The 15575-nt window shown below is 39.7% G+C and overlaps 1 protein-coding gene across 1 annotated transcript in view; it reads right to left on the bottom strand.

The window, feature by feature from the left end:
• Window positions 1–355: 355 nt before the first annotated feature.
• timeless (timeless circadian clock) overlaps window positions 356–15575 on the bottom strand; it is a 19076-nt gene continuing 3856 nt past the window's right edge. The window contains exons 4-30 of the mRNA XM_035520539.1: window positions 15004–15118; window positions 14848–14910; window positions 14352–14453; window positions 13994–14149; window positions 13758–13891; window positions 13485–13572; window positions 12421–12597; window positions 12014–12231; window positions 11811–11914; window positions 9912–10081; window positions 8871–8993; window positions 8528–8679; window positions 8287–8384; window positions 7954–8071; window positions 7483–7684; window positions 7100–7239; window positions 6851–6936; window positions 6624–6747; window positions 5838–5920; window positions 5375–5523; window positions 5044–5263; window positions 4869–4937; window positions 4649–4767; window positions 4177–4414; window positions 4037–4082; window positions 2511–2575; window positions 356–1418 (exon numbers count right to left, since the gene is read on the bottom strand). Of these exons, the coding sequence (XP_035376432.1) occupies window positions 1297–1418; window positions 2511–2575; window positions 4037–4082; window positions 4177–4414; window positions 4649–4767; window positions 4869–4937; window positions 5044–5263; window positions 5375–5523; window positions 5838–5920; window positions 6624–6747; window positions 6851–6936; window positions 7100–7239; window positions 7483–7684; window positions 7954–8071; window positions 8287–8384; window positions 8528–8679; window positions 8871–8993; window positions 9912–10081; window positions 11811–11914; window positions 12014–12231; window positions 12421–12597; window positions 13485–13572; window positions 13758–13891; window positions 13994–14149; window positions 14352–14453; window positions 14848–14910; window positions 15004–15118 (3481 nt within the window). The 3' untranslated portion in view covers window positions 356–1296. The remainder of the gene's footprint in view (window positions 1419–2510; window positions 2576–4036; window positions 4083–4176; window positions 4415–4648; window positions 4768–4868; window positions 4938–5043; window positions 5264–5374; window positions 5524–5837; window positions 5921–6623; window positions 6748–6850; window positions 6937–7099; window positions 7240–7482; window positions 7685–7953; window positions 8072–8286; window positions 8385–8527; window positions 8680–8870; window positions 8994–9911; window positions 10082–11810; window positions 11915–12013; window positions 12232–12420; window positions 12598–13484; window positions 13573–13757; window positions 13892–13993; window positions 14150–14351; window positions 14454–14847; window positions 14911–15003; window positions 15119–15575) is intronic.

Here is a 15575-nt window from a genome sequence, read left to right as displayed (position 1 = left end):
CCTCAGTAAAAATTTGAATGTATAACCAAAGATCTGTGTAGAACATTTGTGCATATTTAATGAATTGCAAATCCTTTTGTCTATTGTGTTCAATATTATATATACTTTAAATTATTGGTTTCCCTGCTTAAAATACATGATGGCAATCACCTTACTCAGGCTTGTTGGTAACAGCTCACATTTCCCCCCCCCCCAAATAGCTTAGACAGATGCTTATGGATAGATGCTTATGTGGTCCATTAACTGGGTAATTAGAGCTCCTTATTTAGTACTGGAGGGCTACATAAAAATAAAAAAATTTTGAGGTATGATCTTTGAGGTAAGGTTGTCTTTCCTATCCACCCAGTCATGCCATCAAACATGGTTTACTTTATTAAACTTTATTATATCACTTGCTACAGTGAAAAAAAAAAAAAACAATTAAAAACAGGTTACAAGAGTTGGAATCTTCCCCTTTGCTGTGAGAAAGCCAGTGACAATTACCTTGTCATATCATTTATCTCTTTTGAAAAGGTCTTGCTTGAGGTAGCATATATAAAATACCATCTGAAGATTCTCCTGCAGTCTTTTCAAGATGCATATTAACATAATGAAAAACCAAAGACAGCTATAGAAGTATAACTTGAACAAAAAACCAAACCAAAACAAAACAAAACAACAAAAAAAAACCACCTCAGAATGAATGTATTAAATTGATGCCAACACTTACTGAACTTGGCCAACATCATTTTAAAAACACATTAAATGTCTAACATTTGGCAATTTCACACCACCGCACTTAACACATAATGGAATTTAAATTATTGTGAATAATATTACTTCCCTAGTAATATAGCAGGGAAAATTCCATTTCAAGCCAAATGGAAGAACCTAGCATGTTAACACTGAATCTTCATAAAAGACCCTCCATAGCCAGAACAATGTACAGATGGCTGACAGCCTTTAAATGTTTAACCATCCACTGAGAGCTAGAGTGATTTAAGCAAATCCAGGAAATAACATACTTGGAGATTTCCTTTGAACCTCAAGACTATTTTTAAGGAATGATTAAAAAAAAAAAAAAAAAAAAAAAAAAAAAACCCTCTATATGAAGTATACTCAGCCATTTATATCCAAGGTCTTCCTCAGCCAGCTCATTTCAGTGTTCTATTCCACAGTCCAGTACAACTCAGTCACAATCAGTGACTGCAGAGTGCTGAGGTGTGTTTGGACACTGAAAATATGAACCAGCGGGCTTATGTAGTCTGACTTGAATATCAAAGCCATTTACTATAATTACACCAATTTCACTGTATTCTAGTCATCTTCATCACTTAGCACCCTCTGTCGACTGCGCTTTGCAGAGGTGGAGTGAGCCTCCTCATCTGACCGATCACCTCTCTCAGTTTCAAAAATTATTCTGGAAGGAGAGTCCTCAACTGTAAAGGAAGTAAAGGAACAATGGTAACTATATGACAAAGATGTAAAGGAAAGGAATGCTTTATTTGTGGTTAAACCACTTCAGTCATTTTGATATTCTGCTACTCCTTTGTTGTTGATTGTTTTTCATCCTATGAAACTATGTTTGAACAGCTATGCAGTTCATCCCTCCTGACTATGTGATTGCAGAGTTTTATTGCAGAATGTATAAAAGTCCCAGGTAATACATATTATAAAACATTAAAAGGCTTGCATTATAGTAGAGTTTAGTGTTTAATATAACATCCATCACAAAAAGACAAAAATGTGAATACTTAAATTTTCTGGTTACAGGTATCTGGGAAATGTCTGGGAGGGGTTCGAATATTTTAATGAGTAAGTGTGATTGGGAGTCATGGACAGAAGGATGTCAGTCAGATATGGCACTTGAGCAGAACTAGAGTGGCATGAGCTGGGAAAATTGAGATTCTTTATCTTATAGTTCTTCTTTAACATATAAAGCGACTGATGCAGATTTTGAAAATGAACACAGTAAGCTACTGTTGCTATGCTAGCGTTCACTCCACAAGACCAACATTTCCCCAATTTAAAAGCAATCACGGATTTAGGTTATATGGGACTTAGTCAAGTGCTGGAGCACGTGATCCATTATAGTATGCAAATGTCATGCCGAAAAACCCTACTGTGTCTTACTGAAGAACACAGGTCAGACTGTGGCAGGAATTCAACTCATGCATTTTAAGTGTTAAAAACTTCACAAATGTACACATGTACTCCCTGGATAAGGGCAGGATGCACTCCTCCCCATACCCATCCATCTCTGAGTCACTAAGTAATCATTTCTGTGTTAGCGCACCCCCTCAGCAAATAGGGTCAGAAGAATACACAGTGTGCTAAAGGTACTGCCCTCTAGTGGTCATGCAGAAGTCACACAGCCACAGTTACACTTCTGACTGGCAAACGGCTCACACTTAAACCTCAAATTATCTGCAATTAAATAAAGACATTGCCCAAAGCAAACATTTCAGGGTTTTGAGAATTTATGGAGAATGAATGATTGTGCACTAAATTTTTAAAATGATATACAGTACCTCTCTCGTCATCACTGTCTAACACACGCCTCCTCTTGGATGAAGTTTTATCCTCAACTTCAGCACTAGAATACACAGTGATCATTAGCACAAAACTACCACCAAAAATGGCACAAAACATACTAAGGCATATGTAAATACATCAACAGTAAGCACACACTGAGAGTGCCATTCTTAAGAGTAATCATCTCATAGCTCCAAATACCCAAAGTAATTTTTGAATATTTAAGAACTTCAATAGATTGAGAGAATTACCTACTAAAAGCTTTTGTGGAATTTATTTGCTCAACCCTACTCTGATAATACCAACAGAAAAAAAGGCTGCAGAGTTTAATGCATGGATAAAATCAAGGAATCAATCAGACCCCAAAATATAAAATGTATTGCCTATTTCACTGCGAGTTATACACAGTTATACTGTGTATGACTATGTATGTGACAAATAAACCAACTTGAAACTATTAGAGGATGTCTTGTTTCATGGTCCAACATGTGTTAGACACAGAATTACATACTGCAATTCAGTCAGAGACCTGTGAGCCCAGATCAATTATCCAGAAATTCCCAACTAAGGGCATAAGTCAAAGGTTTCTAATCAATAGAAATAAGACAAACAATTTGGTGAGCATAAATAATTTATTCTAAAAATACTGCTTAAATCGAAGATGGCCAGAGTGAACTGATATCCATAATATTTCAAATAAATACAAAGAGGCTATTACTTCAGTGTCAGATGCTGGCTTAGCTAGTACACAATTTTTATACTTCTAGCACTTATATAACAGCCATAATAGTACTAGCTAAAATAGACTAAAAATACCATCTTAACAAGTGAACGATGATATGGGCTTATATGCATGATCATTCTCACTATGTTTTAGTAAAAATAAATAAATAAATAAAATTATCATTTAATACATTCAGCCACTTGATTGGGAACCTACCTTGCACCTAGTTACTGTCTCCTGTAAGTGCATTTTATACAATTACAGTTGGCAATTAGTCTGTTGCCATGGGTAAGATGTCAGCTACCCCCCTCCACAACCAGTACTGTTCAGTGCCTGACCAGGAAACTGAACACTACCTAGTGCAGACCACTCCCAATACACCAATGTGATTGTAGTGGCAAGGTAGTGGCTTTTATGCTAGTACGAGTGGGTTAAAACCAGTAGTATTGCTGGTGCGTTTTACATGGGTCTGTCATCCAAAAAATATCCAGCCAACAGTGGTACTACAGTCAGAAACCAGCCACTGTAGAGCTGAAAGAAGGAACAAAAATTGTGCATGGCTGGATATTTATAGATGGCAAACCATTGTAAAACCCTCCAATTGTATGCAGGTATATAATTGGCCTACAAATGTACCAGTGTACACTCCAGGTGTTTAAGCTGTCAGTGACTGTAGCTGCAAGGGAAGGGGCCTGTGGGTGAATATTAATTATACAGCCCCCCCCCCCCTTTGAAAAGTCATTTTCTAAGAATATTCTCCTAGATTTCATGAAAAAACAAGTTATAATCAGTACCCACCTCTGTGTTTCACCCTGAGAAATTGCTTGCTCAGCAAAAGAACTTTCTAAAAAGGGAGACAAAACAAATAAATTAATGTACTACAATAAAATAAAAAATCCAACAGGTCACATTTTCAGTCTCCTGTAAAAGGGGCTTACTTTTCGTATTGTCTGAGCGTTTCCTCTGCCGAGCCAGCAGCAGGGCCCTGAGTGCATGGTCTCTCATTTCCTGTGTGTCAGGGGCGTCTCCTTCCTGCTCTAGCTCAGAGTTGAGTGCCTCCCCAACGTCCCTCTCTCTTCGCTCTCTGACCACGCTGTCCTCTGGTAGGGTGAGAGACGCCGCGGTGGCCCTTAGCTGATACACGCTCATAGCCGCAGGGATCCTCCAAAACCTCTCCTAGATTACAGCAGTGAAAGCAAATTTTACATTTATACACTTAAGCATGTTGATTCAAGCCATATATGTATTGTGCACAAATAAACCAAAACTGATGTACATAGCACAGAGTAACATAGACAATTAAGCACAAATACAAAATAAAAGGCTTCAGGAAAGCCATCATTTTTCAAGCCATTTTGCACCAAGGACTGGGGGGAAATTAACAAATCCAAATAAAACCCTAAGAATGACCTGTTCATCCGCTGGTGCTCGGATGCCAACTTTGCGGAGAAACCTTTGGAAGCTTTTGTTCTCCATGGCATTCTCGTTGTCCTCCGTCAGAGGGACTAGTGCGATGGGGTAAGAAACACCTGAACAAATTCACAGAGTTAATTCACCATGTCATTCATCATAAAAGATAAAGTGAAAAGGTGAAGGGCCTTTGAGGGGGATTGTCATAAGATACACGCACCATCTTCTTCACGATCTGCTGCTGCTCTGTTAAGGCAATTCTGAAGCCACAAGACTGGCCCCGACATGCCTGTTAACATACAGTGAGAAACACTGGTGGGTAAATCCAAGTGAGAAAAAAAATCAAAAGGGCATTAATCATATACAAGTCAAACAAGTGTCTCACAAATACCCACCTTCACGCTGCATGCTCTGAGCAATAGCTCCGAGGTTGGCGTTCTTTCCCTGCATACTCTCTTGTCTCCTGCCCATGTCCACCTGAGTGGGCTGTCTCTCCTCCTCCCTCTGTCCTTTACAGTCAGCTTCATCTTTCTCCACATCCTCCTCTTCCTCATCCCTGTGCATGGCATCCTCGCTTAATGCTCCACTTGGGTTGAAAAAAAATTCCTCTTCAGTCTGTCAGGTAAAAAAAAAAAAAGAAAGAAAATGCAGTAGGAAGAGAACTGTGGTGTGGGTAAGCAAATAAGGGAGAAACACACAGAGCTTTGTTTGGATTTTTGGGTCTACCATTCCACTGCTTTTCCCAGGAGGAGCGCTCCTCCGTTTCTTGTACAGATCCTTGCGCTCAGACACCAGGCCCATGCTGAGGATCTTGTCTACAACACGTGCCCTCGAGCGCTTAGCAGTCAGACACTTTAGAATGTTGCCCAACACATCTAGAGAGAAAACAATCAGAGAGATGGAGAACAAGTCCGTCACATCTCAAGAAAAAAAAAGTTATTTGTAGGTAGCTCCAATTAACATCAATTATGATAACTTCTGTTGTCTACAACCTAAAAGTTGTGATTTTCCTGTATCCATCCATCCCTGTATCCCTGTATCCATCCCTCCCTCCATCCATCCATATGTTATTACTATCTGCATTATTATTTTAACCTGAAATCCAGCCTGTTAGCCAGTAGCTTTGGTGCTGGGACTCCTAAAATTCTAAAAAAAATAAAAAAAATAAAAAAAAAGTGAAGGAACTTGCCATCAGAATCTTTGTACTCTTCGAAGAGCATGTGCAGCTCCTGCTCCTGCTCCTCTGTCCAGAGCACAATGCAGGTGCCTTTCCTTGAGGAAGGACAGAAAGTGAGGACTTGGGGGAAATCAACACTTACATAACTTCTGAAGGGCAACATCACCAAGGATCATGCACTACAACTAAACAGGAGGGGTGTAACGAAGCATCATGACACGACACATGGCGACGCAAAAATGTAACATTGTGGCGAAGGATGAGATCGCTGTTTATTTTGCCATCTACAGCAGCTGCATTGTTTGAAAGTCAACAGCAAAGCTGTTACAATTGCACATTTTTCATACAAGAGCACATTATAAACCACTGTTGCTTGTATTATTTTCTTTTAACTGCAGGGGACTAAATCTTATTTAAAATTTGATACAAAAAACTGCAGTGTTTTGCATTGTTCAGAAATAAAAAAGGAATGCTTTCATTTAGCTATTTAAATATGTGGTAAAGCTACTTTTTATTTACAATTGTAAACTTCTAATTTCTTTTAAATTATTAGAATAATAATTGAAAAATAAGATGAAAATCTTTTGTTTACAACTTTATACAAGAAAAATGTGCCCTTTTTGCATTATTTGTACACAAAGAAATCTGTCATTCAAATTGTGTTTCAAATACAGTGAGAAAATTAATTGTGAATGCAGTATCATAAATTAAATTATGAGCAGAGTGCATTGTTACAGCCCTAATAAAGAGACCGTAAACACACATGAGGATGTGCAGTATACACCAAAGGCTCTTCACCTCTCTTTCTTTAGGTCCTTTACACTGTCTACCAAACCCATAGACACCATTTGGGCCACAACCTGGCGTCTGGTGCGGCTGGTGTTACTCAGCAGCAGCAGCAAGGTCTCGACAATGTCAGGTACTGAAAGACAAACAAATATAAATTATCTGAATCTCACAGAAAATTTGGATGAAGCCCTTTGTATTCAGTCATAATGGGAAAGATGTGGGATCAGTAGAATAACCTCCAGAGTTCTTGTGCTCTTCGTACAACTGACGAAGCTCCTCTTCTTCCACAGGTGTCCATGGTGCTTTTTTCTTTGCACCATCACTTAAATAAGAAAAAAAATATACAATTTCTTCAGTCAAACAATCAATCATTTTCATAAAGACATGCAAACTAGTATAAACCTATGATGCAGATTACATTACAATGTAAAATCCTACCACACACCCATATCCACCCAAATACCTACTCACAGGCCCACACCCACCCATCTTTGCCGTAGCCCTCTGTCATCTCTCTCACAGCACCAACATTCTTCCAGAAAAGGAGCTCAACGAAGGCTTTGTTGTTCTGAGCTGCAAGGCTGAAAAAACGGTTCAGAATGTACTTGGCAAAAGTCACCAACTCCTGGCAGAAGAACAGAATGAAGAAAGGTACTTTCCTTATTGCCAACACTGACTGATTAGCATTGTACATTTACCAATGACATTCCAGAGTTCAGAATTTCCCCCAAAAGACAGAAAAGTTTAAGACACAGCTAATCTGAAAATACACTCAGTTTTGAAGGCAAATGAAGCCAAAACAAAAACAAATACTGCTATACGATAACCAAGAGTTTTGCCATAATGGTGGTGCATTTTATTAATCTACCTTATAGGCAGCAGTAGCAGGGTCGGACAGGATCTTATTGAAGAGATAGAAGACGGAGAGTTGGAAGAGCAGAGCCTCCATCTTCAGGTCCACGGCAAGGCGGTACAGCATACGCACTATGCAGTGATTGGTGTGTGCCGTGTTTGTGGCATACGAACGTAGCAGCAACAAGAAGGGATGAATGATGTTTGGGTTTGCGAACCTGGTGACCAGAGAAATTCATCCATTTCCAAAGTGTGTATTATGACTGAGGCAACCTTGCAAATACATACAGAAACATGCCACTGCATTTTCTCTCTGGGCTTACATGTAGCCTGGTAAATTGTTTAAGCCTTTAAATGCCTTTATGGTTAATACAAATCTGTTTACTGTTGAGCCCAGGGTTATCATTAGAAAGTAAAACTAATACTTTTGCAGACTTACCGCCGCACTAGTGCATTCACAAGCTCCTTCACAAGCTCCTTCACTAACCTCTTAATGAAGTCGAGGAAGTTGAATTCATTTTCTGACACGCGCACAGACTCCAGTTCTTCCTCCTCATCTAGTTCTGCTCCTTCCTCTTCCATGGCAGGTTCTGTGACGGATGGTCCTGCATGGTACAAAGGAAACGTCTTTGTTCAACACAATGGTCATTTTCCTAACAAGTCTTTTCTTTTTTGATAAGGCTGACATGTTTAACTTAGCCAAGTCCCATATCTAATTCATTTCAAACTCTGCTTACATTTTTTCCACCATTTCCTCCCCATGAAATAATTCCCTGGTTCGTACTGATTTCCAAGTGTGACACATTAATGATTCACTTACTGGGTAGCTCAGCAAAGAGAATCTGCTTTAGAAGTTCCAGCTCTTGTTCAGGTTCTACCTCAACAGAACCAAAGACATCTCCCTCTGGCCATACCTCTCTGTGCATTATTCAGCCAATAAAGAAGGTTTATGAATAGCAAGAATAAAAACATAGAGAAAAAAGTGAAATCACAAGCTGTGGAATGAGTGAAAGTGATGCATTAGTGATCACGTGATGCATTACAGGCCAGGGATGGCCTACCGTGCAGCACGAAGCAAGCTGAGTGCCTCTGGCCCAGTGCGGGCACGTAGAGCGTCTTGGATGCGGATCATGGCTTCTGTGCGTTGCTCAGTAACTGGAATCTCAGAAATGGCATCAAAGGGAACAGCGCCCTCTCTCAAAGCCTCCGATATCTGCAACCATGTGACAATGTTTATAAAAAGTCGCCCATGTTTTGAATTTGAATTATACACAAATTTGGAGTAAATTATTGCTCATTAAGCCATGTGTGCTGGACAAGAACAGGACCAGAGAAACCTATATGAACAGTCACATTATAAGTCCATCAACAGATTACAACCCAATACAATGTAGTATAACGAACCTGAAAACCAGAGGATCGGAGTTCCTCTGACACCACCTGCCATGTCTCCTCCAGTGCTTCGCATGTGTTCTCCAACTGGGGAACGGGCTTCTTTTTCTGTTTCCTCCGTTTCACTTTCTTTTTCTGAGGACACAATACAGAATATAAATACAGAGCAGTTTTAATATGAAATGCAATATCATTGATAATGGCTCTGTATTTGCTGCAATAGGACTGAACATGAAATATTAACTAATAGATAGCCACTAAACATCTAGATAGTTATGCTGCCATGGTTTTTAAAATTCCTCTTCATTTTTGGAAAATTATCAGCGCAAACAATTGAGCAAATAGTGTAGGCTGATAAATTTTAAATATTTTCAGAGAGGTTGGCTGTCATTAACAGAGACCACTGCTGCAAGTGCTTTAAAAAACTGATGAAACTGCATGGCATTTTGATTCTATGGGGTGGATACAGGGACAACTGGTAACCAGTTTTTGAATCTATATAGAAAGATATTGATTTGTCTTTAGGTTGGTGGTATAGAGTAGTGAAATGCAAAAAGTTTATCTTAGACAAGGACAAAAATTAGCATAAGGTTGATAACAGCAGAAAATGCTGAATCATCGGAAGGAAAAATAATTAATACAATATGATTCCGAAACAAATCCAACCTGAAATGTCATAGAACTGCTTGATTAAAAAAATAAACATGATTGTGTATGCCATGTTATTAGTTTTAATAGAGCAGTACAGTGTTTAAGAGATGTAAACAGTCATACTGATATTTTAGTTGTCATATTGGGAAAAGATTTTCACTTAAATTGTTCAATTTAAAAATAAGTTATTGTTTAAACAAAGAAATCAGATCTGTATGGACATCAGGCAATATTTAAAATTTTAAATATCGTCATCTGTAATATGGATAAAATATTTATAAATAATAGCCAGGTCAAGATGAACTATAAAGATGTTCACAGAAGAACTGCTGGCATTCATTTCCCACACTTTTTGAGCTTTGCTACAAATTATCCACTGAAAGGGTCCCTCCTTATGCTCACCTGTACCAGGAGGTTGTTGCGGCCCTTGCAGAAGCGCTCAAGCATACGTAAAAACAGATGAGTGGATTCCACTAGGTCGCACAGAAAAGAACGCGGTTGCATTCTCTCATTAAACTTCCGTAGCAGAGTGAGGAAAATTTCTCTGTATTCCATGAGGTAAAAGATATTACCTGCAAGCAGTACAGCAAGGCATGAGAAACACACCCACCCACCCCTCTATATCCATCTAAATACATAAAACAAACACACACACAGCTGCAGAAAAAAAATAGACCACTCCAATTTTTTCTTAAATCACCACATGTACAGCAACCATTCCATTCAAGTGTTTGTTGAATTCCTTCACAGACACACCTCAATCAACTTAATGAGATGCTGAATAGGCGATTACCTCAACAAAATCCTATTCTAACCAGCAACAGTATAAAAACCACTGCTGCTGTCATCACTATTCTCGTAAGAGCCAGCTGGATGGGAAAAGCAGTGCTAGAACTACCCAAAAACTAAATGTAGTCAAAATACAGCTAGAGACCACGCCAAAAGAGCTGAAAAGAAAGGTTCTTAATAAGGAAAAGAAGGGTTCAATTGTAGCTTTACTGCCAAAGGGATACAGTGAGCATCAGGTTGCTTGCATCTTGAAAATTTCAAAAACTACGGTTCATAAGAACAAGGTCAAGCAGCAAACACATGGGACAACAGCTATAGACTGGCAGAGGTCAAAACGACTCTCTACTGACCATGATGATCACCACCTCATTCGAATGGCACTTAACAACCGTAAGATGACATCAAGTGACCTACAAAAAGAACGGCATGCAGCATCTGGGCTGAACTGCACAGAGAGGACGGTTCGAAACAGGCTTCTGGAGGCAGGGCTGAAGTCATGCAAAGCTAGAAAAAAAGCCCTTCATCAATGAGAAGCAAAGATTGAAGTTTGCGAAAGACCATAAGGATTGGACCGTAGAGGAGTGGAGTGGAGTAAGGTCATTTTCTGAGTGCAATTTTCAGCTTTGCCCACCACCTGGTCATGTAATAGTTAGACAGAGACCTGGAGAGGCTTATAAACCAGAGTGTCTCGCACGCACTGTGAAATTTGGTTTAGGATCAGTGATGATCCAGGGGTGTTTCAGCAAGGCTGGAATCAGGCAGATTTGTCTTCGTGAAGGACACATGAATGAAGTCACTTAGAAAACTGTGCTGGAAGAAAACTTGCTTCCTTCTGCTCTGACAATGTTCCCCAACTCTGATGATTGTTGTTTTCAATAGGACAATGCTCCATGTCACAACCAGGTCAATCAAAGTGTGGATGATGGACCACCAGATCAAGACCCCATCATGGCCAGCCCAATCTCCAAATCTGAACCCCATTGAAAACCTCTGGAATATGATCAAGAGGAAGACGGATGGTCACAAGCCATGAAACAAAGCTGAGCTCCTGGAATTTCTGTGCCAGAAGTGGCGTAAAGTTACCCAACAGCAATGTGAAAGACTGGTGGAAAGCATGCCAAGATGCATGAAAGCTGTGATTAAAAATCAGTTATTTCGCCAAATATTGATTTCTTGACTCATCCCAAATTGAAATATTAGTACTGTGTTGTTTATAAGTGAATATGAGCTTGTTTTTAATCTGAAATTTGAAAGAAATGTTGCCAGTAGTTTATAGAATAAAACAAAACTGCTCAGCCTGGTCAAATAATTTTGTAGTGGTCTCTCTCCCCCCCACCCCCTGAGCTCTCTCTCTGCGCGCGCGCACGCACACGCGCGCCCGCGCATGCACACACGCGCGCACACACACGCACGCACACGCACACACGCACGCACACGCACACACGCACACGCACACGCACACACAAAATTCAGCAGTTTTTATACTGAAGTACATTTAAAGAAGTTTCTTACTTTTGATAACATTGCTACTCTGACGAACGTTCTCATCCTTTGAGCGATCCATTTCATTTACTGTAAGCAGTAGTTCCTGGTAGGCCTTCAAAGCCAAATGCATCCTGTTAAACAAACTGACCTTACTTATTCATGTTTGGGTCTATATTCATCAGTTTAATTTAAAAGGTGTGTGGAAACAGCATCAGAGAGTCCTTATTGACCTGCGAGACCATGACGTGGCCTCCTTACGGTCAGTGAGCATCATTTCATAGTAGTTGGTGATGTTCTTCTCTATGAAATGGAAGGTACGGATGGACAATGTCTCTGAGACCAGCTCAGGCCTGCAGCCGTTGCCACGGTTGAAAGCCATAAAAAAGTTCAGAGACCACAGGTAGTAGGTCTCATCATGCTGCTGGGCCCGCTCACGAATCAATGCATCCTTAAGAGAAGAAGTTGATGAAACGAGGACTCAAAAGACAAGGTGTAAGAGTAAATATCATCAATGGCAGTTGCTCAGTTTTAGAATTTTAGGGTCAGATATTTTTGGTTCCATATCTGAATTTTGCCTTAGTTCAGTTGTATTGTAACCTTCACAGCCAAATAATAATGTTAATGTTACTCAGTCTACCTTAACCAGGTACATGAGCCGATTGTAGCAGTTATCCAAGAAGTCAATGCAGAATTCACGCAGAAAGAGGCGAACATTGAGGACAGAGCGCCGCTGGCTCTCGCCATCCCGGGCCAGCTGTTTACGCTTAGGCACACGCCTCACGGCCTTTCCAGCATCATGAGAATAGTTCTTGAGCTGTCAAGGAAAATAAATAAATAAATAAAAGATAGGAGAGAGACCTCACCATTGTATATTCCACTACTGGATTACTTAAAAAAGTTAAAACAACCGGCAGAGGGTGAAGGAAAAATTAAAGTTTGTGTATATACATTTATAAATACTTTCTGCCCATGATTCCAAGGAACTACTGATGCAAAACAAATGGGGGGGGGAAATCATACATCAAGTTGTTTCCCTTTTGCATAATCAATTATTTTACTTTTTGATTTTATACAACTTTGACATTAAAATGCTAAATACGCTTTATATACTTACCGTATGTCATTCACGTGGGCACATAAAAAAACTTGCAATCATGCTTTATATTATTGTTTATATTTTGTAGAATGTGGAAAAGACAGTAAACAGACGTATGTTTTTTTCATTAAAAGGGCTCATATATTAAGGGCTCAAATATTAAAACCATAAAAGGAACATCTAGAGCTTATGCACTTCTTGTGCCACTAAGTAGGAAAAGTCAAACTACAGTTATCAAACCCACAGTGTACCATTGAATAGGGTGTGTAGCTTTAAATCTCATCTTACTTCACTTCACTGAAAATCCTCAAGGTTGCCTAGACAGCGCGCTATTTTATATGAGGATTAATTCATGTTTATACTTTTTTTTTCTTCAAAGTGGCAATTTGTAGCTCTACTCAAAATATAAATGCATATTAACATGGCACTAGGCCATTTGCTAAATAAGATGCTGCTTTCTTACTTTAACTTGGTACTTTATTCTGTTACTATTAAAAGATTTTATTTTGAAAGAGTTCAATAATTTAATGTTTGTCTTATATTTGGAATTTTGGTTTTGAAAACACCAAGAGTAATTTTTCTACAATGTGATGACCTTTACTCACGTTGTGGAGTCCTTGGTGGAAAATGACATCGTTCTCTCCAATGGACTTCAATCCTTGTACTACATATGAACCTCGGAACCGAGAATGCCTGTGATGGAGAAAATGAGTGCTGTCTTCATGACACATTTAACCTAGAGACATACACACACACACAGACGCACACACACACACACACACACACACACACACACACACACACACACACACACACACACACACACACACACACACACACACACACACACACACACAGACACAGACACAGACACACACCTGGCCCCCCTCTGCAATATGCGACTACGTTTCTCCAACAGCTCTTTTTGCCGCAGGCTCTCCAGCTCTGCACTGTCCTTTTGTTTTTCCTGCATGGAGCGTGCCTGTCCCACACTCACCAACTGCTCGGGAGTCTAGAGGAGACACAGCGGGTTACGAAGATATGAACAGTAAAGCAATAAATAATTTAAGAACTGCATTGAGATATCCTATAGGAAAAAAATAAGTCTACTGACCTGGTTTCGAAACATAAGAGAGATGACCTCCAGAACATGAATGCTCCAGTGCTGCTCACTCTGGGCACTGGCCAGGAACTTGAGCAGGTCATCCATTCCACTCATGTGGATGGCCCAGAGCAGCTTGTCGTGCACGCTAGCATCATCATCCACATTCTTCAATAAGGCATAAGACAGAGGGACAATTCTGCATCATTCTGATTTGAACTGTCTTTGACAGAAATGACAGATATGAACTGTAAATGTATTTGTCTCCATTGATTGCGGCTATGAGCAGAAACTAAAGCATTCAAATGCTAGTTAAATTCCATCACAATTATGATCAAAAGGCTATGTAGCAGAGTCGACTGTTGCGAACCTGTTCCTGGCTAGGGTTAGCTGGGATGTGCAGCACGTTCCTGATCAGCAGCAGAATTCTCTCGATCAGCAGGTTATCCTCCTCATGCCTCTGCTCCCAGTCCTGAGAGAGACAAGAAAGGACAGGGAACACAGCAAAGCAATGAAGTGGTCACTACACAGCAACGTTTCATTAAGCACACAAGCTAACACTCTGCTTCCTGGTCAAGAACACATGTTGTACATATGCTATAAAGTGGAGAGTCCTAGGGGTGGATTTAGGACCTGTGCCACTTCTGTTTACTTCCAAGATAATCATGTCAATTTCCTTTAAGTATGGCAGTAACTGCATGACAAAACATCCTATAATCAATCCTATAAAAGTATATTTTCTTTCTGTGTAATATAGTCTGTGAATGATTTATTTTGTTATACTCTATATATAATGTTTGCATCTCTGCATCAAAATGGGTAAAATGAAATTGTGCAAGACATATCTGATCCATTCACTGACTCACCAACTGAAGAAGGTTGTACAGGGTCTCACTCAGCACAGTAAACACTTTCTCATTGGCAAATGCCTAGACAGAATGGACATGTTAATCAACAACACCCACCAATATGCTCTGATATACTAATGCTTTCTTTTGGTGACTACACAGGTTTGTACCTACCTCTTTATATGCTTGCAGATGGGACAAAACTTGAAGAAAATGATGTCGGAATGTAGGGTCATCTGGGACTTTCCCAAAGCAGAGAAGTGCTGGCTGAGTCAGATTGACCAAGAGCCTGTGAAATGGTTTTATATGAAAAAAATTCATTCATTCACACTCAATTTATAATGCAAGTAGATTAATGTTACTATATAAACTCATTTTGTATTAATATACACCTTTTCTTAATTAAATGCCTATGACATTTTGGTTAAAATACCAAAAGTACAACAGCTCAGAATGGCCAGCTTGAGTGCCTGTTTCTTTAAATGGTAATGAGCTACTGCTCAACACCCCCCCCCTTTTCCACAGGTTGCTCCAACATGAGTAAGGCTGCATGCTACCCTGGTAATTGCTTTGTGTGAACCCTGGTAGAAACATGGCTGTTGAAAAAATAACAGTGATGCAACCATATACGTTTGAACCAGAGACAGAATCTGAGCAACCAGACGCTCAGCAGTTTAGGTATTAGACTAGCAAGCAGAAGGTTGCTGGTTCAAGCCCCATTACTGCCAAGCTGCCACTGTTGGGCC

Source organism: Electrophorus electricus, chromosome 20 (assembly GCF_013358815.1).
Source record: "Electrophorus electricus isolate fEleEle1 chromosome 20, fEleEle1.pri, whole genome shotgun sequence".
In the NCBI taxonomy this organism is placed as follows: domain Eukaryota; kingdom Metazoa; phylum Chordata; class Actinopteri; order Gymnotiformes; family Gymnotidae; genus Electrophorus; species Electrophorus electricus.
The sequence above is the reverse complement of the archived record's forward strand: the minus strand, read 5'-3'. Positions and strand labels throughout refer to the sequence as shown.